Genomic DNA, 25,263 nt, shown 5'->3' with positions numbered 1-25,263 from the left:
CTGCAGCCTCTGGGTTTTCCCTCTCTGTGCTATACAAATACAGAGTATTTCAGAACTCTGAGTTCCCTGCACAACTGCCCTTTTCTCTCCCTCTTTCTCTTCTGGTAGATGCGAGCTGCTCTTTCTGCTTGTTGATATAAATAAACCAAAGAAAATGGTAACAATTGATTTGAAAAGGCTTATGGGGTGTCATATTTGAGTTATATATTTGATAGAAGGCATGGGCTTGCATCCTTTGGACAATATACTTTTAGCAGAGCTTATGATGTTTTGGGTTGTGGGGGTTTTTTGAGCAGTGGCATTTACTCTTGGAATAAAGCAGAGCACAAAATTGTTCATACAGCCAGGAATTTATGAAGGTAGCAACACTGTCTAAGTGCATTTCATCCAGTCCTTTTGTTACAGCAACAGTGACATCTTAAACTGGAGAGGTTTTGGCAGAGGCTCCTTAGCACTGGGTGTTTCTTTATTTTGTTGTTATTTCTCCATTTGTTTTTAAGGACAACCTCTGGCACTCTGACAGATGCCTTATGTTTGCTACTCCAGAGAGCAGCCATGGCCCCTTGAGAGCTTGGCAAGACAAGAAAGGGGCTATGTGACAGGTGCTAGAGCAAAGGACATCATATCTGTGCTGAGGTTATCTCTACAATATGAATCCCCTGGAGGAGCAAAGCTTTGGAAAAGACCACTTGCCTGCCTTAACCAAAAATGGGCATTTAAGCCCATGCCAGAGGCTGTTGTCCTAAATAAACTAGTGCTTGTGTCTTCTCATGTCATTTTCCATTCCCAACAACTTTTAAATTAGGTCCAATCTATTTATCTTTTTTTTTTTTCCTGCTTAGACTTTTTAGAGGAATGATTTTTCATTCTTCTCAGACAGCTGAGTTGGAAATGGACTTTTGCAGGATGATGGTCCTGTCAGTGATGGAGAAATATGGAGTGTCAGGGTATGATGGAATATCTTGCAGTTACTCTGGCTTTCTCTGTGGGAAGCTGGCTAAAGGCCAATTGCAGTAAGCCCTGGAATATTCTGTAATTAATGAGTGAAAGCTCCCACCCCTGAGCAGAGGCACCAGGGTAGCACATGAGCAGGTGTGGCTTAAAATCTGTCAGAAATGAAAATACTGCATGCTTCCATGGGATTGTGGGTGTGCAGAGGGGTCAAAAAAGAGAATTTGAATTCCCTGAGAAGAGGGGACACTCTCCAGGGAGCTCATTTTGACTCCTAAATCCAGCAGTGCATTCTCCATCTGCCCCAAATCCCAGTGGTTCTGAAATTCTTGTTTGCCAGCTGATGGCTATCCACATGGATTTTTCTGGTTTTAATTGATACATAAGGAGTTCACATGTGCAAACACATGAAAACATTTGAGAGCAACAGCAAAACATGTTTGTAGTCTTTGAGAAATCTCACTTGCATGGAAGAAATTCAAAGCCTAGAGTTAATTTTTCATTACAAGTTTCACCCCCTACATATTACAACTGTTTGGCACCACCAAAAGCTGCACTCAGGCCAAAATATTGACTGTAACAATTTGTATAATTAGGCTTTGGTTGTTCCAGCTGTTAGTACAGTACCATGTAAGGAGACTGGCTGTGTTTTATTTAGAAGGATACTGACACATACACAGAGTTTTCTAGAAATTCATCATTCACAAGGTTACTTACACAATGTATCAACAGACAAACAGAAATTTCTCAAGTCAGTACATCCTTCTGCAAACCCAGAGCCAAGTTAAAAGTTAAACTCTTCTCTCTTTACTATGTATTTTGTCAAGCAGTGAGAGAGAAGCACAGAAGAAATTCATGTTAACATCTCATCCAGTTTCTGCCGTGCCTCCTGTCTGACCCAACAGGCTCTTCACAAAATCCAGGCAATGCATTCACCCTGAGTAAAGTTCAGCATAACCTTCAGCCAGGGGAAGCACATGAAAGCTCTCAGGGCACGTCTGCTTTTTTAGTTCAGTGTCTTGCTTGCTCAGGCAAAGAGTATTGGTTATTTAATGAACAGTTGAAAATTATTGGGAAAAAATTCCGAGGGAAAGAACAGCATGGTTTTGGTATCCCTTATTTATAGAGCCCTGTCTGCTCTACAGCTTTACAACTTCTCTGCATCCAGGATACTTGCATTGGATTCATTTCTGAGCTAGGCATTACTGGAGGACTACTACTACTAATAATAAAGCATAGTATACCTGAGAGGGAAAAAAAATCACCTTGAAGTTGCCTGTGTGGAACACAGTTCTGTATTTTGTGGGATAGTGGCACATGCTGCTGATAATCGAAAGTTCCCTCCATCAGTGGGATGTGGGTTTGTTATTTTCTGATAGGCACAGTCGGTTGTGTATCTGTGTTCATGGCTGATTGATAGCCCACTTTAACAGCTGTATCAAGGGAAAAGCTTTTGCCTATGGTGGCTTCTTCTTTATTGGATTTTTAAGATACAAATTTAATAAATCTCAGCTTTAATTAACAAAGTAAATATAAAACTGAGTTACAGGTTTAAAGGGAAAATGTACAGGAACCCCATGACTGCACAGATCTGATTTTTTTTTTCAGCCTTGAGACATATTTAGTCTTCTGTTTATCCTTGTCGGGCAAAAACATTTCATATGCTAGGAAAGGTTAATTATTTCTGAAAAGAAATCAAAATCACTGAAGGAAAAAAAATTCTTAATTTTTAATTATAGGTGGTTGTTTATCAGCTTAAGGTTGTTCTCCTGTGTATTTGATAATATGGCCATATTATTCTTCTTCTGTCTTATTTAAAGAGAGTGCAGTGAGTCTCTTTATGGGGCTTTTTTCTGAACAGAAATTTCTTTATATCCCTCTGAGTCCCTGCTAGTCACCTGGCAGGTTTAATTTTAATTTACAGTGAGGGTGCTACCTGTGGCCTGCTGGTGTGCTGGGGAGAAGCAGCTGGTGCCTGGTGCTTGCATTCCTCTGCTTGACCAGCCATCATCTCTGTGTCACAGCTGGGCAACTAAACTCCAAGTGCAGGTTCAAGCTTGCTTGGACTTAAAGCACCTCTTCCATAACTCAGGAGCAGGTGCAGAAAGAGCAACTGCAGGAGAGGTGTCAGCACCTGTGGCAGGGTCCATTGGGTCCTGGCAGCACTGCCAGGGCACTCTTAGAGATAATATTTTGCATCCCAGACTGATAAAAGTGTGACTCCAGAGACCTCAGAGTGGCTGCTGGAGCCCTGGGCACTTTGTCCCTCTTGTGCCAAGTGCTGGCACGCAGTCAGGGACATTTCTCCTGTGTTCACCTTAGGCAGAGGGGCAGGAGCTGGCTCAGGGTGAGCTGACGCTGCTGCCAGTGGAAGGGCTCGGGCAGGAGGAGGAGCCTGAGCTGGGCTTGTTTGTCACAATAGGACACGAAATGAACGACACACACATGCCAAAACGTCCAAGGCAAAAAAGCGTAGCTTATTTCTGACTCCAATGTTTATAGACTTTCAAAAGTGACCATGGATTGGAGGATGAAAGTGCCACCTCTCCAGCTACACTGGTCAAACCAACAGTCCATCAAATTTCTCCTCCTCCAGAAAGGACTGCAAAACAATCATTCATTACATAAAAATGCGTGAGAAACTCCATTACAAAATGTAAACATCAGAAGGCCTAGAATAACTTAGAAGAACAGAGCGACACTTGTTTATCCGAATTCTTGTTGTCACCCAGTTCTTCTTCCCTGGTGAACCAGCCTCCCCCTTCCCAGACAGTTTCACACCTGGCAAATACACAGGAGAGATGGATACAGAGGGAGATGGTGCCCTCAGCTGGAGCCCTGAGCGCTGAGTCCCATCCCAAAGTGCTGCTTCTCCAACCTTGGGAAAGGCACAGGAGGAACACTGCTGGTTATCTGCAAAAATTCCTCAATCCTAAGCTCCCCTGGGAAGTACCTGGCAGCTTTTGGGTGAAAAATAACCAAACTTCTACAAACTGCAGACAGGAGTTGGCAACACGCTTGCACCCTGTGCAGTGGCCCAGTGGGAGTTTTGTTGAACTGTTGGGGGGTGTTAAGCTAGAAGGGTTAGAAGGGTTAGCTTTGCTTTCCAAAAAAAAAAAGTGTCTTGCAAATACCCAAACTTGTAATTAAGTCCATAATTACTAGGATGGTTTTAAAGTGGATGTTGGTCCAATTCATGTGAGAGTATGAGCTCTTCCCAAAATGCACATGCACCAGCACTGTCGTTTCCAGAGGTCACTCGGACAAAATGAGGAGACAGCCTCTAAGAAGGTGTGGGGAGGGTGGTTTGGGAGCCTTTTTATTTTCCTCTCCTGTCACTGTGTTCACGGAATTGGTTATTTTCTCTGAGCACCCACCCAGGTGCTCAGCGTGTGTGGGACTGTGTCTGGGAGTCTGGCTGGTAAATTTGACAGGCTTTTTATTATCTTTATTTTCATTTAAACATTGACATCACATCTCATTGCCTTCTCTTGGCTGTAATTAAAGATCCTGTGGAATTAAGAAGCATTAAATTCCTTGAGATTTCAGCCTTGGGAATTTGCCCAGAGGCACACAGCTTACAGGCCTTCACTAGGCTTCACTTTCCTGGAGTCACCTCCCCCTCCCCTGCTTCATCCCAGCCTTTGTACAAAGGAACCATCTTTTCAATTGTGCTAATTAATTGCTCTTGCCAGCCAACAGATGTTTTGTAGCCTTTGAAGACCAGGCATAGCAAGGTTTGTAACTTCTACAGCCTTTCACTGCCTGTGCAATTTGAATAAGGACACCTGAAGCTCAAGAGAAAGGCAGGTTTCTAAAGAAAAATAAAGAGTTACAATAATTCCAGGAACACCATCCCTCCCTGTACTGGATTGGATGAATATTCCCATCCCTTTACCAATATTTTTTAAGTTCTGGACATGGTGCTCTATGGACTGAGAATGAAATTACCATTCAGGAGATCTTGCAGAATTATTTATTTGTTTATAATTTGTGATCTTAAAGGCTGTGGTAAGAGAAGCCACAAAGATAACCTTGGGCAGTGCAGGGGAAGAGATTCAGGATTGAATCTGACTTAGCTGAGCCCTGAGGCTGGGAGAGGAGTTGCTTTGGTTCCCCCTCAGCAGCTCTGCTCACACCCCACGGGCTGTTTGACTGCTACCCCTCTCTTGTGTAGGGTTATTTGGGAAGGGCTTCAGCAAAAATATTACCAAGACTTGTTCTTATTGCTAAGGATAGCAGTTAGTACAGCAGAATTGGTGGGTCAGGGCACTTGATCTTCCCTCCTGTTGCCTACATTATTAAAAATGATCTCACTGAAACAAACACCATCAATCAGTGCCAGCTGCAGTTTAGCAGGAGTGTAGACAAGGACAAACCACACATTTGCTGCCTGCAAAGAGAGACTGTTTGGGCTGGTTTAACTGCAGTAAAACACTGGGAGCAAACTGATCCTTTTGCCAGGAACAATGTATATTCTGCTATCAAAGGTACCAGGAAGGCAACCCACACTCCTGGACAGAGAACAGGAGTGGGTCAGAAAATGCTACTACTGAGAGCTGAGTATGTCCTGTTAGTGGAGACATAGATCTCACTGCAGTTTTACTTCTGTGCCACAACAGGCCACAGCATCTCTCCTGATCTACTGCAGCATCACGGAGAGCACTTTGGGTTCACTGCAATTCCTCTGCTGGGGGGAGAAAGGGGTGTCTTGGGTAAATGTTTGTAACCATCAAAATAGTGGTGGAAAGAAAGAAAGAAAAAGGTTTTTGCAGGCACACAGTGTGTGGTGATTGGGAGTGGGGCTGCAGCCTCGTCCCCAGTGGGTGCAGCTGTGAGAAGCAGGTGAGCAGCACTGACAGCAATGAGCCAGGGAGTGCCCAGGGGCACTGAGCAACCACCAAAGGGAGCAGAGGGCACCCAGGGGCAAGGCATCAACAGGAGGGCTGTGAAAGGCTGGGCTGAAGAACAAGCAGGGCAGATGCTTGCAGCCTCCTGAGGTGCCGTGGTGTTGCTCTGTATGGGCAGATGCTCACAGCCCTCTGAATTGTGTGGTGATGCTCTGTGCAGTGTGGCTGTCTCAGCTGTGGCATGTGCTGCAACAGGATTTCATTGTTGCTTTTAAAAAGCCAGAATGGATGGTGAGATGTTGTTAACATTAGGATTGGTGGAGGATGAGAAGGGCTCCTATTTAAGAGCAGCTGGAAGAACTAGGGGACACTTGAGGAGAGTGATGGTGGTCTTAAAGCAGGGAATGCACTCACCCTGAACTATCTCTCGTGCTTAGCACTTTGTCACCCACTGCTTTAGCTCCCTGTATCCAAAGTGGTTATTTTGGCATGAATTCACATGTGCTTATCTTCCTCACACAAGTATCTAGTTCAAGGTTAATAGTTTGTCATGGTTTGACACTGGCCAAACACCAGGCACTCATGCAAGTCACTCACTCACACTCCCTTGCCACACCTGGGCAGAGGAGAGGGAAAAAATGAAGAAAAAGTTCATGAGTTGAGATAAGGACTGGGAAAAAACACTGCAAGGGCAAAATAGGTTTAACCTAAAAGGTACAAAGTGAACTTATTACTAACAGAGTCAGAGGAGGATAGTGAGAAGCAAAATAAGCCTTTAAAACACCTTTTTTTCCCCAACTCCTCCCTCCTTTCTACTTGTGGTGGGACAGCTCAGGGAGACAGGGCATGGGGGTTTTGGTCAGTTTGTCACCTGAGGTTTTCTTCTGCTGCTCTGGGAGAGGAGTCCTTCCCCTGTGAGACTGCAGGGTCCCTGCCATGGGACACAGTTCCCTGTGAACTTCTCCAGCATGGATCCACTCTGATGAGCAGCATCCTGCTCCAACTGCTGCAGTGTGAGTCCCTCCCACGGGCACACAGCCCTCCCCAAACTGCTGTGGCGTGGCCACTCTGCCACGGGGTGCAGCCCTCCAAGGACAGGCTGCTCCAGCCTGGGAGCAGGGCCCCTTTCCACTGGGGCTCCCACTGGAGCACAGCCTCCTCCAGGGATCACCTGCTGTGGCATGGACACCTTCCCCAGGGGCTGGGGGTGGATCTGGGCATCCCCCCTGGATCCCCAGGGGCTGGGCTTGGATCTCTGCATCCCCCTGGATCCCCAGGGGCTGGGCTTGGATCTCTGCATCCCCCCTGGATCCCCAGGGGCTGGGGCTGGATCTCTGCATCCCCCCTGGATCCCCAGGGGCTGCAGGGGCTCAGCTGCCTCACCATGGTCTCACCACAGCCTGCAGAGGAATCTCAGCTCTGGCCCCTGGAGCACCTCCTGCCCCTCCTTCTGCACTGCCCTTGGTGTCTCCAGGTTGTTTCCCTCACATGTTCTCATCGCCTCCTCTTCTCTGGCTAGAAGAAAAACTGTGCCCCACTTTGTTTTGATTTTCTTTTTAGATCTGATATCACAGAGATGTTCCCAATCTCTTTAATTGGCCCAGCCTTGGCCAGCAGCAGGTCCATTTTTGGAGCCATCAGGAATTGACTCTGCTGGACATGGTGGAAGCTTCCAGCAGCTTCTCACAGAAACCACCTCTGTGGCTTCCCCACTACCAAAAACCAGGCTGTGCAAAACCAACACATAATTTAAAGAAAATTAGCCTGAATTCTGGATTTTTTTTATATTTTCTTTTTGCATAGCAGCCACATTGTATTGGTTTTCACTGTTTCACTATTACCTTATGTCAGATGCACAGAAAACAGCCATAATAAGGTCAAAAAGGTGTGGTCAAATGTGGCCATCACAGAAAGCATGTGAGTTTTGGGGACAGAGAACTGTTAGCAGGAACATGTTGTCTGTGTTACCACAGGGTCTGTGGCTCAGCCACATGGACTGGCTCCCTGACACCCCATCAGATCTGAAACCTGATTGAAATGTGCCTTCAAAAGCAAGAGGCAGGACTGACAGAGACCTCTTAGCAGTTATAGGGGGAAAAAAATAGCAGTTGGGATAGTGGAGGCTCAGACCTTCTCAGACCTATGAACTTGCAAAGAGGGCCTTGCTGATTACTGTGATTAACATGCATGTTCCTCACTTTACAGTCCCTCTTTTGGTTATCTGGCTGTCTCCAGCCACGGCACTGGGAGGGCAAGTGCAATCCAAGGTCTTACAGACTGTAGGAGCCAGGAGTCCCTCCACAGTCCTCTGTGCAGGAGGAAGATTTTCATGTCATTTACCTAGTTTCAGCACAGGAGAGCCAGGGAAAGGCAGAGGCACCTCCTACCTCAGACAAATTTCAATTAAAATTCCTCTTTGAAGAGTCAGCACTGTATCTCAGGAGAGGTTAACAGCGTGGCATAGAAATGTGAGAGCATACTTGAACAGATCCCATCCAGAAATTTTAAGCTCAGCAGACACAGACTCCTCTTTCGAGCCCAGAGAAAAGATTAGTTGGGTTATGCAATTGCTGGAGCTGGCATAAAACCAGCTGCATGCCAATTACCAGCCTGCATGCAAATACTTGTACTGAAATTCAGGATGCAGCTGGACGTGGGTCTGGGCACCCTTCCAGGATTATTCCCAGCCACATTATGACAGTTTTGAAAGAGAAGGGCTCTGTGGAGCCAGTAATTTTTTACAGCCTGTCAGAAAATGGAGGAAAGTACCACTACATCCAGATCTTGACTAATTTTTCTCAAAGAGAGAAGGAATTTCTGCCTGTTGATGCCAATCAGGATGTACTTGAGGCACTTGCACTCCAAGACAGAAGGCCATCAGTCTGTTTGCCAAGTTGAAGGCCTGAGTGCCAGATGTGCTTGGGAGAGAAAGCAGCCTGCTTGGTTTGTCGGGAAAGAGTCAGAGAACACACCACCAGCTAATGGCAGAGCTGAAGCTCTTGGGGGTGCTGCAGGGAAGCCCTGCTGCATTCAGATGCCCCTGGACTGAAGGATCTGTGGGTTTCGGGCTGTAAATCCCCCCGGCTAGTTTGGGATTTAAGCCAGCACGGATCCTCCACAGATGAAGCAAAGGACGAGAAGCGCTCTTTCTCCACGTGGTTCTGATGTCCTGTTTATTAGCTGGAAAGGGACATCTGCATCAGAGACCATCCAGGTGAAAAAAGAGACCGAATTCCAATTCCAAGGGACATTTATACCCGCGGAATGGGAGGCGGGGACGGAAGGCCGCAGCCAAAGGGACACCAGTGAGGAGGGGCGAAGGGAGAGGCTACAAGGGACAGACCACCTTACCCAGGGAACAAACCACCTGAGGGAAAGGGGAACCATTCATGTAACACAACACCCAGTGCAGCATCCAAATAACTATTCAGTGCATCACAACACTGGACCTGCCCAGGTTGCTGTTCCTACTGCTGCTTGACTTCCATGTGGAAAGCTAGCCTGGATGCAGCAGCAATGCCAGACAAATTGCCATGCAGCATTTACTCTCATAGAAAGAGCTGATGCCAGGAGAAAAGGGACATGGCAGTCTCACACATCTCAGCTGATGGAAGGGACAGACTGAGAGCTGCCACTAGCATACATAAAACATGATGTGATCATTTGATCAAAATATTATATAGCAAATGTGCTGGCAAGGAGAGGCTTTTAAATACTTGGGTCTGTCTTGGCAATACAAGAGTGGATCAGTCAAAGAATGCAGCCTCATCCTGGCAGAAGAAATGAGATGATTATCCTGTGAGGAGGGAGCTTTGTGAAAACTTCAGGGGAAAAAATAAAAGTAAGTTCTCTCAGTGCTATTTCGCAAATTTGGCCCACAGAGATGATGTGAAATGTAAGACAGTCTTCAGTGGAGAGGTGGTTTCTTTATGGGTTCTGTTTGGCTCAATGGACCTCGTGTCTATTACATGAACCTGAGCATCAGTTTTGTCTTTTTCTGTCCTGGAGTAGGACTCTCTCTCTGCTGCTTTCCCATATTTTTTCACACTTTCTTGAATGTTGTCTGCCTGGCGTTGACATCAGGGAAGGAAGGAGGTGGGGTGAGTCCCTTTTGAGGTTTAGGTTCCTGTGTCTTACACCAGAACTCTGAGCAGTCAGAGGTGAAGGAGGATGGTTGAAGAATGCATCTGCAGTCTCACCCCCTGGACACATGAACTGGTGGCTCACTGAAGAGTTTGTGGAGGAATCTGCAGCTGGTGGAAAAGCCCTGGAGGCACTAGGAAGCCCTGCTGGCAGTAACTCACGTACTTGTAGGGCACTCACCTGGAGAAACACTCCAATCACAGCAAAAGCTCTGGAGAAATTATGAGGAAAAATGAATGTGAAACAACTGTGGTGAGTCAGGAGAGGTGGTTTGGTTGTGTGTCAGCTGATCAGTGTGATGCTGGAGGGCATTTCAGGAGGGCACACAAAGTGACACTGAGGTCTGTTCAGCCTTCACTGAACAAATTTGGAGGGTGCCTGATGCAGAAAACAAGGGCTGTGTTGTGAAAGACACAGGCAAGGCAAGCGCTGATACAGCTGCTTTGGGTCATTACACCAGAGTATGTCCTGTAGGATGCTCACTGTTAAAGATAACCTGACAGCAGAAACAAATTCCACTACTGGGGTATCTGTGAGAGCCTCCAGGCTTTCTGGAGCCTGCTGGGATACCAAGCAGACTTTGCCCTGTTGGTGCCCCCAGTGCACAACACATCATCACCTCTTCTGCTCCTTTTGTGAGCTGGGCAGAGGAAAGATGATTTGGTTTGGATTCAGGAGGTTTTAATGATGTTTGAATACTCGGGTGTCCTGGCTGAAATCCACACTGAGGTGTGTTTTTTTGGAAGAGCTGGAAGGTAAGCACTGCTCAGGAGTGCTATGTCATCAGAAGAGGCACACAGCAGGACCCTGCAGAACCAGCTCACCTCTTCATGAGTGTGCTCCTGTAACTGGGACTCAGGTATTCCCATCAGGGAGGGCTGGGATACCTGAGGATGAAGTCATGGCTGCTGTGAATGAGATGAATGCTCATTCCTGGCTGTTGGCATATTGCTGCTCTTACTGAGCACCAGAGTGTCTTTTGGGGTGAGCCGGCCGTGTGTCACTCTCTCCCCAGACAGTAATTTGAAGCTCATCACTGATTCTCTTAAATGAATGCAATTTTCTTTTTGCTAACCAAAAATCAGAAGATTGAAGGGCAGCAGTTCTGTCATTCTTCTCAGTCCACATGTCCCCTTTGCATGAAATGGGGGACAGTGACACCGGTTCTGTATTTCAAATACTGGAGCATTTCTTTATACTTGCACATGATGTGCTTTTAAATATATGTCAACTTCCAGGTGGGTGTTTTGTATCACCAAATACTTACCAGAAGGTAAAATTTTAAAATGAAGTATGCTTTCATAAAAATTGAGAGAATGGATTGCTAATGGAGTGTTGTGACTACTGTGGTAGTAGATGATTAATAACTGTAGAAGGACAAAATAATTTGGGTTGGAAGGAATATCTAGAGGTCATCTGGTCCAATCTTCTGCTAAGAGCAAGGTAACTATAGACAAGAATCGGGTTGTTCATTGTTTATTAGAATCTCTAGAGATGGAGATAGCACCAGTTCTCTGATCAGTCTGCTCCTGTGCTTAACCACACTCTAGCTGGGAACAATATTTTCTCTGTTCTAATCAGGGTTTCCCATGTTGCAGCTGGTGCCTGTTGCCTCTTGTCCTTGGACACTTCTGAGAAGAGTCTGTGTTCCCTTCTAGTCTTCCTTTAGGTGGAAGCAGGCTGCAATTAGAGGTTCCCCCTTCCCAATCATCACTTCTTCAGGCTTGTTCTGCCTCTTTCCCTGACTTGGAGTGACCCACAGGAAGCTCCTTGGATTGTTCCAGTTGTAATGTTTAAATCTGTTAATCTACCTGTCAAGCCCATGAATTATATTGAGTAAACAGTAACTCAAGGCACTTGGCTTCTAACACCAGGTTCAGAATTTGACTGGACAAAGTGAGGCAATTAGCATCTCATCCTGAAAATTAATATCCCTGTAACACAGCCAATATATTACAGGAAAGCTCCTCCTGCAAAGTCAACAGGGTCAAACAGCTTTTGAAAAGCTCATGATGGGAGAAGAATGAGATGGGTAAAGCTGTAAACAGGTAGTGCTGCTCCTGCAGTTACCATCTGCAAAGGAAACGGCAGAGCTGGGGCTGGTCAGACAGTGTCTGACTGGTTATTGAACATCAAGGACATGGGATGCTGATGGCAGGAGTGTGGTTAACAAAAGTAACATTGATTTGAAGCTCCCTCCTCAAAGCAGAGTAATTGCTGCGGAGCAGAGAGCCTCCTCCAGAATGGAGGGGAAGGGAATGATTTAAATGTGAACCTGGGCCTGGGTACTCCAGGGAATCAGGATGCAAGTAGGCAGAAGCTGGGGTGGTCACTGGAAGTAAAGGGAGAAACCACTAAGATCGGTGAATCTAGCAGGATTAGGGACAAAGACCACTTCCTTTAGCACAAGCCAAGTGTACTGAGTGAAAATAAAAAAAAAAATTGCACTTCAGAACAGGACTGTTTCTGATGAGCACATCTTAAACTGAGTTCACAACCAAGTGTTGGCTTCCCTTTTGGATGGGTGTAGAGGTTTTGTGTTACTCGTTGGATTCAGCTGCTGCCACTCTCTTCTGTAGTATTTGGGATCACTTTGTCCCTGCACAGAACCCTTTGGGGCTGTGTGTCTGACACATCTTGTGCCCAGTGGCCACAGGGTGAAACGGTGTCCAGCAGCCTGGCACAGACCTGCACACACATACAGGCACTTCCCAAAGAAAAATGTGAGCATGGAACATAGCTTGTAACTGTGGGGTGTTCATCCCAAAGACTGGATATTTTGCAGTGTTTTTGCCTTTTACAGAGTTAACCAGGCAAAACCTGGCAAAATCAGGTGAATTATTTGGTGTCTTATTTTAATAAGGCTGTGAGAAGGAAGAATTAGAGGCATGCACAGACAGAGGAGTAATCCAAGTACAAATGTCTTCTCTGACTGAACCTGTTCATGAAATAGATATTCCCTTTGGGGAGATGGCTGCAAAAGAGTGGCCCAGAGCCTCTTGTCCTCTCATGAAGTAGCTAAATGGTTGCAAGAACCCTGTGAGCCTGTCTTCACACACCTCAGTGGTAAGAAGAGTACGCCATCCAACTCAGTGAAAGGTAATAAAATTATCCATTTTTATTTAAGCAGCAAAACAGGGGGCTAGAATTAGAAGATTTATGCTCAGGTTCTACAATAAGTAGAAATAAATATTATGCTCAGGTTCTGCAACCCAGTGTTCTTAGTTATTGAGCAGCTGGAAGTACAAACCCACAGGCTGCACATAACACTGATTGCTTTTGATAGAAATAAAGAATATCTTGCTGTTACCATCAAGCCTTGAAACTGACTTCCAGCTAATGACCCAAATAAACTGTACTTGAAATTGTATAATTGAGATCGAAGGCTGTCTGGGGCTTCTGGTTGGGATATAGATTCCACATCCATGAGCTTTTGAGTATGGTCATTGAGCTGAAATGGAGAAGGTTAAAACTCTCATTTTCATTACCAAACACCCCCATCTCCCAATACAAATGTGACATTTCAATTTTGCACAGTCCAACTCTTCTTAAATCATCTGTATAAAAACTTCAGATCTTGATTGATGATGGATGAGCTATTGTCTCCTGAAGCACCCAGTTCTCATTACCCTTTAAGACAGAACTTATTAATGATGAACCTGAAGTGCTTTCCCAGTGGGTCATCAGCAATGAACTGTGCTGAGGGCTCAAAAGACTTGGTTTGGCATGAAATTTCCAGGCCTAAGCTGTTTTCAGGTGATGCATTCAGCATCTGGGGTGAAACAGGAGAAGAGATCCCCATCACTGGGATGTTTATGGTAAAGATGCAGCCCTGTCAGTCTGCAAAGCTGCTCCAGCTCTAGTGAGGCAGACCTTGGGAATGCAGGTGTCAGCAGCACGTGTTATATAATACATACATGCAGGATATACCAGTATGTGGTGGGGTGTAAACGACAGCTGCTTCCTTCATAGCCAGCTTGAAAGGTGTAAGATAGATTCTGATTTGCTTTTGAAGTGGTTAGAGTGGACTTGCCCCAGTTTGTCCTAATTAACTCACTCCCCTGTGCCTGCCCACTTCAGAGCTAGTTCTTTTCCCTCTCACCATGCCATCTTCCAGTTCCTAGTGCCAGCTGATTTTGTAGCACCAGAGAAGAGCTTTTAATTTGCAACCTGGAATAGCAATAGCCATTTTATAACCATTTTTTGGTAACAATTTTAGAAGCAGATTCTACAGCTAAATAGATGTTTACAACCCCCACTGTATATAAACATACATGAGTAACTTTCACTCCAGGATCCATTACAGAATGAGAATGTGTTTTGCCATTTTAACCCACGTTAGAAATTGAATAGCAGATCATGAGGGATTACACCAAAAAAAAAAAAAAAAAAAAAAGCTCAATAAAATGCCCTTTTAACAGATGGAAGAAGGAAAGTGGTTTCCCTCTCTGATCTAAGCAGACACCACCCTTGCAGAGCCAGTGTCCCTTTGCACCTTTGCAGTGATTGTATGCTTCTGGTGGCTGATAATGTGTTTTCAGTGACTTCAGTCAAACTCCGAGTCCCTTTTTGAGCTTGGCAGACTAAGTATGAGCTGTGTGTGGCGTAGCTGTCTGTGTTCCTGGCACTTCACTGTGTGAGGTGCTTGTGTTCCTTGGTTGCCAGAGACCTGTACATCTCCATCTCTCCTGTTAGCGTTGTATGGTAGGGTACCAACGTCTGTGGGAACGTTTCACTAGGCTAATGAAAGCAAGAAAATAGCAGCTATAATAACAGATAATACATTTCTGATTTAGATTCCTGAGTAAATAACCATTTAAGAGAATTTTAATATGGAGATATGAGTTCCCCACAATCATTTGAGAGTAATAAGCAAAATAAGGACAGAATTCAGTGGCAAGGACACATGCTGATTTATTTTTGTGTAACTTTGGTTGCAGAATTACACTTCTTTTAAGCCAGTAGAGTAGTTCTGACAAGGAAGATAAGATTTGTCATTCACTTCAGAATCAAGTGGCAAAAGCCCTTGGTGCTACTCCTTTGCTCAGGGCACAGGGCTGCAGCCCTGGTGCCCGACTAGGAGATCATGGTACTCTGAAGAGTTACACCTTCCAGAAAGATGTCCAAAGTTGTCTGGAAGCTCTAGGAACTCTTTTCCTAGTGAAAGCTAATGGGTCTTGTGCTTAGAAATCCCCTTTTGTACCTTGATGTCCCTGAGCAGGGTGGAAACCCAAGGGTAGCACTTGCTGCTAGCAGGGTCATACTTGCACTAACAGTTTTCCAGTGTCACAAAAAGTTGTTTTAGAAGACAAAAATACTCACCCCTAAATGGTATTTAAAATATGTTTCACTCTGAGCAGTCTGGTTTGGGGCCTCTTTGGCAGGAACTGGCTGCTTTGTTCACAAAATTCAGGGACTTGGCATTTTCTCTTCTGCTCCAGCCTTGGAAAGAGCTGAGCACAGAGGCACCTCAGGTGTTGCACACAAGAGAAGAAACCTCTTTTTGCCTGGCTTCCATTGCTGCCTGCACAGGCAGAGATCCTGCCTTTCTCCTCCTGTTCATTGTTGAACTTTATCTCTCACTTTCAGGGCTGTAAATTAAAATGAGATGATGACTTTATGATGATGAGTTCATTATACAGCAGCTCTATTGTATATTGATTACAGTTGTGCTTCATTTGCTTAACATGTAACAGAGTTTATTAGCTCTTCCCAGGCATTGTTCTTGCTAAGAGAGGGCAAAGAAGTGCAAAATGCATTTTGAGATGGAGTCAGTGAAGCCAATGCATCTGTGCTGATTTACACACAGCGAGGACTTGGTGTAAAGAAAAGGAGGATAGCAGGTTGGATTGGGAAGGTGGAGTGGAAATGAATCTGGGGCCCAGAGAGCAGGAAGAGGCAAATACAAGTGCTCTAAAGATTGTGCTGAACCTAAAGCTTGAATCTAAAGATTGAACTCAGTGTTACTTAATATCCACAAGAACCCACCTTGGATATTACCCGCGTTTGTTTGCACTTCAGCTTGTTGTCACTGTGATATTTTATAAAAATCCCTTCACTAGGATTTTCTTCTGAGAAGCCTCAGAGAGTAAATGCAAAGAATAACTATCTGATGGCTGTGGAACGTGCTCTGGAGATGGCTTACCAATCTTTGATTGGTCTCATGTGGATTGTTTTTTCTGGATGACCAACCATGGTCCAGCTGGTCTTGGCTCTGAGCTGTCACGAGATTTTGTTATTCATTCTTCATTCCTTTCTAGCTTTCTGACGTATCCTTTCTCTCTATTCTTTTAGTATAGTTTTAATATAGCATTTTTTCATATAATATAATAAATCAGCCTTCTGAAACATGGAGTCAAGATTCTCATCTCTTCACTCATCCTGGGGACCCTCAAACACCACCACAGCGCATCAATAACCTGGAAACTTTAGTTCTGCTGCCGGTGAAAAATGGTGCAGTGCAGAGAAATTGGAGGTACTGTATCCCATTTTTGGGACAAAGCAGCAGAAGGAGCACTTGCTATTCAGTGATGAGGCAAGTCAGAGCATTTTTTGTGGTGACTTTTAGTAAATCACAGTGGCAGGTGTTGGCTTCCCTGAAATATTGCGTATGATACACTTCCTGGTTACCTTCATGCTGAAAAAAAGATATTTCTCCACAAATTAAAAGTATTAGAATTACTTTTAGATTAAGATCCTGCTATACAATAATGTATATAAGTTCCTAGCCGGAAGGAAACTTGGATAGGTATTGTCACAAAGGGATGCTTTGATACCCAGAAATTGGGCCACTTCAGTGTCCCAGCTGACAGAGGAACTGTGTAGAATTGTGTGTGGGAAATGGACTTGCAGAGAATTTTCAAAGCTTATCATGTATTGCAATTAGAAAATAGTTGCTTCTGATTGTGATAGCATGAATTATAACATCTGTATGATCTCACCCTTCCCGTGAGACTGAAAATAGAATAAAAGTTTTTAAATCACCTTCAGTTACCCCATCTCTAAGTAAAAAAAAATAAAAATCCAACAATAGTGTGTGTGTTTAATAAGCAATAAATGCAGATTTTACAATTTTTCACTGTTTTTTTTGTTATTTTAAATCAAAATCTAGGCCATAATAGATTAGGTAATCCAGTGTAGACGGGGCAACACAGAGAAATTATCTCTAATCATGATTTCAGGTGTTCTTCTAAATCCCCCTTTCTCCCCAGAGCAAAATTGTTAACAGATGCTGTATGGGTTTGTTTGGGTTTTTTTTCTGTGATCATAAGAATATTATGCAGACAGATCATTGCTATATCTCTAATCTGGACTGTTTTTCTGTAGCAGATTATTATAATTGTTCTCATTTATAAGCCCCTTTTCAATGAAAAGCCAAGCTCTTAAACCAGAGGCTTCTAAGAAATAGTAATACTGATTAATATGGTGGGAAGATGTATTTACAGATGATCCTTTATTTATTACATTCCTTGGTTGGGGGCTGCTTCATTTACATGCTGTGACCTGTAAACCCTGAAATTTAAAAAAGAAATAAACCAGTTAATTCCTTCTGCGGTGTGTGTAAAGGTTTGCATTCCCACCACAGCTTTTAAAGGTTTTCCTGGCAGATGAGGATTCTCAGACTCCCTCAATCATTGCTACTCGCATAGTCTGGAATTATTCTTCATGTCTGTGTGAGAAGTGTGGCACTCCTGGCTCTACAGCACCACTTCATGTCATTCCGAGGTGTCATTAGTAACTAACCTTCAGCATTTCTCTGCTGAGGCTTGAAGCTCTGACGCTGGAGGTTTTAGACTCACAGTTCCTGTTAACTTTTATCAAAGTCACAGGCATTGTCTGCTGCTTTGGAAATAAAAGAGACAGGTTAAGTAGAGGAATTGTGAATTTGAGCAAGGGTTTAGGGGGTAAAAAAAAAAAGTTTTTGATCCAGAGGAAAGCCTGGTGCTATAGCCAACAACTGTAAGATCATTTTCATGTTGAGATTTGATGAATCAAGTCTTCAGAGACAGGGCAACAGAGCAGGTTTCTAAACAAACTGCTATAAATATGAAAATAAAAAGAAAATCCGAAAACCCCAACAAAACACACAAAAGCCCCACAACCTAAAAATAACACCAAAACTTTTACCTGCTTAAAAACCATCTTTAACACAAAGCTTCCAGCAAGGCATGTCCATAAGGGTTTGGACCAGAGTGTTTGAGATTTGGATCACTGCTTGGAGTATCTGGGTGTTTTGGATGATGGTATTACAGCAGCATAGGCTGTAATATAACATTTTCTCCAGACCTCGTGCTGCTTGGCCCTTTTCGTGTCCTGTGGGCTCATCACAGCACGGTTCTTTATTGTAAGTTTTAAGCCTTTCTGCAAATTAATGAAATGCGGTATAGTGTGATTGATTGCTTCTGCTTTTCAAGTCATTTAAGCGTTGAAGTTATTTTACCCACAAAATACAGAACTGTTCCATACATGATCACACTGGAACAAAAAGTAAACAACTGTGTGTCAGTCTTCATCAGGTTTCTTCTTCATATGAATAAAGGGTTTCTGTTTATGAATACTGTGAGCTGCTTGTCCTCCAGTTTTCAGATTATTAAATGAGATTACAGTCAGAATTTTCTTTCGCATTTAAATTTCGTGCCCTCTCTCCCACACACATTTAGCAATAGATTGAATCAGCTGTCTGAAGTCTTACGAGTATGTTGTTCTCTTGTTCTTCTGCACAGAGATACTGAATGGAGGGGTGTACGTTGGCCAGAACAAATTTCTCTGCTTTGCAGACACCATTCATTGGCAAGACATCGTGCGTAACCCCTGGGCCTCCAACTTCACTCTGGTTCCAACGAATGGCAGCTCAGGATGTAAGTACTGCTTTTCTTCTCAGCCTTGTCATCCCCTCAGCATGAAACAGGATAAATATGGCCACAAGTTTTCCCTGATCCTCTGTTACGGAGAATTATGGTGGTAAATTTTCCTTTCATTGTTCCCTGCATTTTTCTAAGTTTGTCTACTGCTTGGAGGACCACTTAGTCTGTTCTCAAAAACAGTGTCTGTAGAGGGTATTTGTGAACATCATAGATTTTCTGAATTTTCTCTCATCTGCTTTCTTTCTTTCTTCTGCATTTTCTTTTTCTTCTTTATGCTAAAGCCACTGTAGTGCTGTGGAAGCACAGACATTCTTGTTTGCTTTGTGTTTGTTCCTGCTGCTCAGGCTGGTCCTTGAGCCACAATGGTCTGTCTGTGGCATCATAATTAGCTGCTGGAGTAATTATGGTAAAAGCTCAGGGATATTTTGACTTTAGATGAGAAGTGAACCTCAAAGAAATAGTTATCCTGTTGTCTTGTGTGTATGTTGCTGAAGAGAGAGAGAGAGAGAGAGAGAGAGAATTTGCAGAGGAAGGGGTGTTCTTCACAATATAACCAATCATTCTGTGCTTTTTACTATGTTTTCTTTATTTTAATGCTTTCCATTCCAAACTTGAAATATCTCTGTGCTTACAGTTTCTCTATTTCCCTTCCCAAGAATTATTTGCCTTCAGTGAATCATTCTTATGATTCTTGCAGCAATAATGGATCGTAGTGAATGGTGGTGACAGGGATATAGAGTGTTTAAGCAAAATATTCCATAATGGAGTAAAGTGCTTTCAGGATGAATGCTGTGCTGTTAAACAGGACCCTCAGGTTGTACCAACACTGAAATTCAGAGACAGGCTGGGAAGAAGTTTATATCATGTGTCAAAGGTGGCACCACAGTAGACATATTGAGCATTCCGGATTTGGGGGCATCTGGATTGCTTTCCATATCTGAAGGTGTCCCTTGAGGATGTATAAATGACACATTGCCTCTCTAAATTTCACTACAGCCAGGACACATTTCATTTTTTCTGTTGTATGGTGGCAACTCAGAAAAAAAAATAAAGTGTTGAGACTCTGGATAGGGACCATTTGATGAGTGCCCATAATTTCTAAGCAGCAACTTGTTTTTAACCAGGTGCTTTGTGGTGTAATAGATTTTATAGAAGGCTGACTTGCTTTTGTGTATCTCATCTGCTCCCCTTAATACCAGAGCAGAGGTACTTGTGTTAAAGCTTCCTCCAGGAGCCTGCCAAGCTGCACTGCTCCTCAACATCCCAGCTCCAGAGCTGAGCCTCATCACTTCTGCCTTCTGGCTGGAAACCTGACATAGTTGTAATGCAGCCAGCTCTCTTATTTGCATCTTAAAAACCCTCATCACTGCTGATCATCAGTTCTAGGTAGAGCTGATGAAACCTTTGAAGGTGAGGGAATGCCTGTACCCTTTTATGAGTCATTGCTTCAAGAAAAAGGCTTGGTTCTTACTCTGTTTTGTTCTGTTATTGGGTTTCCTTTTAACCTTTCCCAGTTCTTCAAGACAAATGCTTCTGCTCTTTTAAAAAAGCAGCCAACATCAATACTATCTTTTTGAAGTAACAGAAGTTTTACAGGTGACTCAGAAGAACTAGAACAAGATCCATGCTGAGTACTTTTAGAAACACACCCTGAAAGCAAAGAAGGCAGATATTAGTGCCCACACACAGCTAGATGAAAGAATGTGTGTGCCAAAGTCCAGTTTTCTTCAAACTTGTTTTTTTTTAATTGTTTCTGAGTTTTTTTGAAATATAGGGAAGGAACAATTTGTTCTTTGCCATTTGTGCTTGATAAATAAGATAAACAGCATTATTTCAATGCTGATTGAGAGCTATGTACCAAGTCAGCTTCATTAGGATAGCCACCCAAATTTTACTTTCTTTTTCCTTACTTGGGATGAAGCAGTGCACAGCTGGACTGTAATTTAATAAACATGAGTATCTTTTGAGAAACTCAGTCCCATCTCAATATAATTCATGAGTCCTTTGAAATTTGATTAAATTAGCTAATCCAAACCATTTCTGTCTTCACAGCTTACACAGGTGAAAATATAAACCCCATTGTACAAAAAGCCAACAAATACTTAAAAAGGTCCTAAGGCTTTGGGTAACAAAGAACTCAGGTACAGAAATCACCATTTAAAATAGCCTGTAATTAAATACCTGTCTGTGTGCATGTGGGTGCATGCATGTACTGGGCACACACACACAGGACTTGAATTTTAACCCTGGAAATTGGTGTAGAATGTCATTAAATAAGGTATATGCTTCTCAATTTTGGCTCACATGTCACTTTTCACTACCTGCTAGGGAGTGTGAGTGCTTGCTGTGCCCAGCCTTGCTTTTCTCCACTGCTGCAGATGATGCTCAGTGCATGACAAAGTTCTTAGCTGCAAGGACTGTGACTCAGGCTTTTCTGGATCCAGCGTGTGTATGTATTTACTGTTTGAGTCTCAGGTGTCTCCTCATTTCCAGTGGAAATCTTGGCTAAAGCCACTGGAACTACAGAAGTACATGCTGCTTGGCATTACTGAGAATGTCCCAATGTCAATATATTTTGGAAAGAGCTACTGGGCTTTACTTTATCTACAAACCTTTGTAGGAGGGAATGTGAACCAACCAAACCTGCTCTGTGAAGCTCAGCAAAGCCCATCCTAGCAGTAATTTTGGGAAGTCTGTGGGATCCTGTAAGACCTGGCTAGCAGCATCAAGTGCTTAGCCAGGACTGGCAGGATTGGAGGGCACCTTTTGCCCCAGGAATTGTGAGGGCAGTGGTCTCTGACTGTCATAGTTGGGACAGAGACAATACAAAGTAACACACTCCATTTTCAGAAGGCTTCAAACCTGGTTTTATTCTAACATGCATGCTTTTTATACATTCTTATGAAACTCCTAAGTTTACACTTTACTCATTGGTCACAAAAGACAAACAGTGCTTATTGGAATAGGCAGTTGTAGGTTTCTCTTATTTATCCTTCTTTTATTCTTGGTTTCTATGTCAACGACCTTGGTAGAAAATTCTTTCAGGGGTAAAGATGGATCCTCTTATCAAACTTCTCTCTGGCTCACAGAAGTTGCTGTAAAACCTCTTCCACCCCTGGCAGAGAGTACGTGCAGGGACAGAGGCTGTGGCCTGCCGTGGGTGTCAGAATCTGGTACCTCATCCAAACACAGCACCCAACACAGTTTGGTGCTCTGGCATCACTGGTGTTGTTTCCAACCATCAGTAAAAGGACATAAAACCTCCCAGAGGTGCCTACATGTCCAAAAGAGGAGTGCCCAGCCCAGAGAAGACCCCCATGCTCGCTGGGCTTTGGCCACGGCAGAGTGACTGCAGGTTGGTGTGAATTCAGTGTCACACCAGGCACAGCTGGGCACCAGTGTGTGTGGGAGCTCAGCCCTGTCAGGGAGCTGCCACTGCAGGTGCCCATGCTGCTCCCTGCCCCAGCCAGCTGGGAAAGCTGATAATGGTCTGACTTCAGGGATAATTTCACTTGAACCCTCCCTCCCTGCTCCAGTGCAATCAGCAGAGGAAGGCAAAAGGGTTGGAGTGAAATAAAGATGCTCCAAAGTAAAATCAGTCCTGTGCCTGTTTCATACCTTGGATCTGCCAATTCTGGCAATCTCCTTCTTTCACATCAGTGCCAGACAGAGGAGGATATGGCCAGTGAACTCTGGGAATAAATCTCCTCTGATTCCCTTCTTCACGGGCTTTCATTGTCACATCAGTGCTAAGGAGCCAGTTGAAAAGGCCATGGTGTCTTAAACACTGACAGAAATACTGCAGACGTGTGAATCTTGACTGCTGCTTCTCCTTTTTTCTTCAAGTTCTGATCACATGCATGCAGAGGAACTCGTGTTGGAGGCCTCTGAGTGACACGGTGTCACCGTTGAGACACACAGAGGCGGTGGCTGCTGGCTCAGTGCTCGGATAAACAAACCCTGCACCAGGGACCACACGTGCTTCAGGTCTCCCTGGACACAGCCTCTGAGCCTGGCATTTTGACTCACACACACACTGAAATATTTACTGCTTGCACCACCTTCACTTTCTGCTATCTCACAGCTGAAGCTTTTGGAATTAGTTGTAACTTGAAAGCAGCCTTCTCTTCTGTTTACCTGAATTCTGCACTGCCAGCCTGGGCTGAGCACATCACAGTGGGAATCTCCAAAGCACTTAACTCTCCAAGGAACAACATTTTCCCTTTAGGTTTGTGTTACTGAAATTGTTTCTGCAACAACGCTGAAAATCTATTTTCTCTCCTTCCACAAATCAGCCATGAATTCAAGCATTGGCCAAACATGCTGAAGCCTTGCTTTGCAAGAGCCTAGTCCCTGTGAGCACATCCACTTTTTGCATTCAGTCCCTTAACTGAAGAGCTGCAGCTCTGCTCTTGAGAGGTAGAAACCCAGGGTGCAGCTCCCAGCAGGGAAAATAAATAAAGCAGGGAAAAAGAATTAGGCTTCTTGCCTAAAATGCCTCCAGATTAGTAGAGCTCTCTGAGCAGCTTTTGGGAGAGTCCAGCAAAAATCTGGCTGCTTTCATCTGTGTCTTCAATGTTCTCCTCAGTTTTCTTGTTAGCAGGAGCTGGACAAGCCTCACATTTTGTCAGGTGAGCTCTTTCACAGGATTTGACAAAGATCACAGTGTTAAATCAAAATTTTCAGAGGAACTTTACTTGGAGCTTTTGTTTCACAGAAAAGCCTGCAGAGTTTAAATGGTTGCATTGAGGTCACTTCCATAGCCAATAGCATGTTCAAATCAGTCAATAATGCTCTTAAAAATATTGAAACTATGGATGCACGTTCATGATAGAGCTGGTGACTGTTTGGGTAATATGGATGCAAACATCACTCTAGGATTTTCAATTTTAAAAAAGAAGATTAAGTTGCTTTTCAAGGAGTTATTTTTTAAAAAAAAGCTGGACTTTTCTTGAAATTTGATTCAAGTATTTTCTTGAAACCAGCTTTCTGCTCACACTGAAGTGTAGTGAGATCTCTGGAAAAAAATTCCCTTTATTGATCTGAGTGCCTGTCAGCTGTGAATAAAGCTGGAATTTTTGGCAAGGTGCTTTTTCAGGCAGAACAACTTCAGTTCCTTGCTCTTCACAGCGTGGTACTCCTCTGTCATTGCTTTGTATCTAATTGCAGCCTGTGGGGTGAGAACACCCCGGTTCTGAGCAGAGTTGCTGCAGAGTTACAGCCAGAAAAGCCTTGGTCTTCAGGGGTGTGCCTGTGATTCAATAAATCCCTTGGTGTATTCCAGGGAAACACTGCTTAAAAACTCCTCTCTTCCAAAACTTGGCTCTTTTTTGCCTATTGATTCATAGATTTTTCAGGAGCAAAAGGAGCCTTGAAACATCCTTACCTCTATTTCCTGTATGCAGAGGCCTGGAGTATCAGCAGCTTGCCCGGTGTGGAGCTCAGTGACTTCCCTGACCACAGCTTATCTTCCAGCCTGGCTTTGAGGTGTCCCAGTGGCCACGGGCTCTGGTGCTCTGTGCACTCTCCTGGCACTGCCCTGGAGCTTTGCAGAAGTGCAGCTGTCCCTCCAGAAGCTGGTTACTTGCCAGTATTAAAAGGAATAATACCAGCTACCTTTAGCTCTAATCTGAGCACAATTTATAATCATAGATGTTGCATCTTGCACTTTCTGTGGCTGGCTCAAAGAGCTCTCTCTCCTAGCCAGCTTTTTCTCTCTGTGTACTGTGTCATCAGCTCACCTCCTGATCTTCCAAAAGCTGGACAGATGAGGCTCTCCCATCTCTCACAAGGAGGAATTTCTTTCCAGCCCCAGAAGAATTTTCATTGCTCATCAGTGTAAACTGTGTATTTTTCAGTTTGCTTTTAGAAGGCTGAAGCCAAAGCGTGCGTGGCATTTTATTCCTCATATAACCAACAGAAGTAAAAATTACACCCTTTGTGTTTCAGCTTCATGTGAGGAATTTGGTGTTCAGGCAGTTCTGATATCTGTGTGCTTTAGACTCCTTTTTTTTCCCCCAGCAAATACAGCCTGTGTGTTCTATTCTGCAATGTGCAAGCTTATGCTTGGCTCTATAAAAGTCATTTGGTGTGAGTGACTCCAGCTTAGCTGCCAGCCTGGCTCGCTCTCTGATACTGGCTGCTCCTCACTGTAATTTGCTGGGATTTCACTCTTCTTGTCATCCGTACACTTTATTGCCTGGCATATTTTAATAATTTCTAAACCTTTGTCTGGAATATTAAGAAGTGTCAGTCCTGGGGATCCCTGGGGAGCAACACCCCAATTGTATTATAACTGCTCATTTACAGCTACTTTTGGAGAGTCCCCAATTAGCTGGGTCTTAATGCATTTTTCATGTGTTTTATTAATATTGAAACATAGAGACAAATCTAATTAAATGTTTACCATTTAGCCAGTGCTTTGCATTTTAATTAAAGGAACAAAAAATGGACTT

General features: G+C 43.9%; 1 protein-coding gene across 1 annotated transcript in view; it reads left to right on the top strand.

Annotated features, from left to right (window-relative positions):
- Nucleotides 1-25,263, top strand: part of ERBB4 (erb-b2 receptor tyrosine kinase 4) — a 574,039-nt gene that overhangs the window by 366,657 nt on the left and 182,119 nt on the right. Inside the window, exon 4 of the mRNA XM_038142045.1 lies at nt 18,668-18,802. Coding sequence (XP_037997973.1) covers nt 18,668-18,802 — 135 coding nt within the window. The remainder of the gene's footprint in view (nt 1-18,667; nt 18,803-25,263) is intronic.

Source organism: Motacilla alba, chromosome 7, assembly GCF_015832195.1.
Source record: "Motacilla alba alba isolate MOTALB_02 chromosome 7, Motacilla_alba_V1.0_pri, whole genome shotgun sequence".
NCBI lineage: Eukaryota > Metazoa > Chordata > Aves > Passeriformes > Motacillidae > Motacilla > Motacilla alba.
Note: the sequence above shows the minus strand (reverse complement) of the source record. Positions and strands in the feature narration are given on the sequence as shown.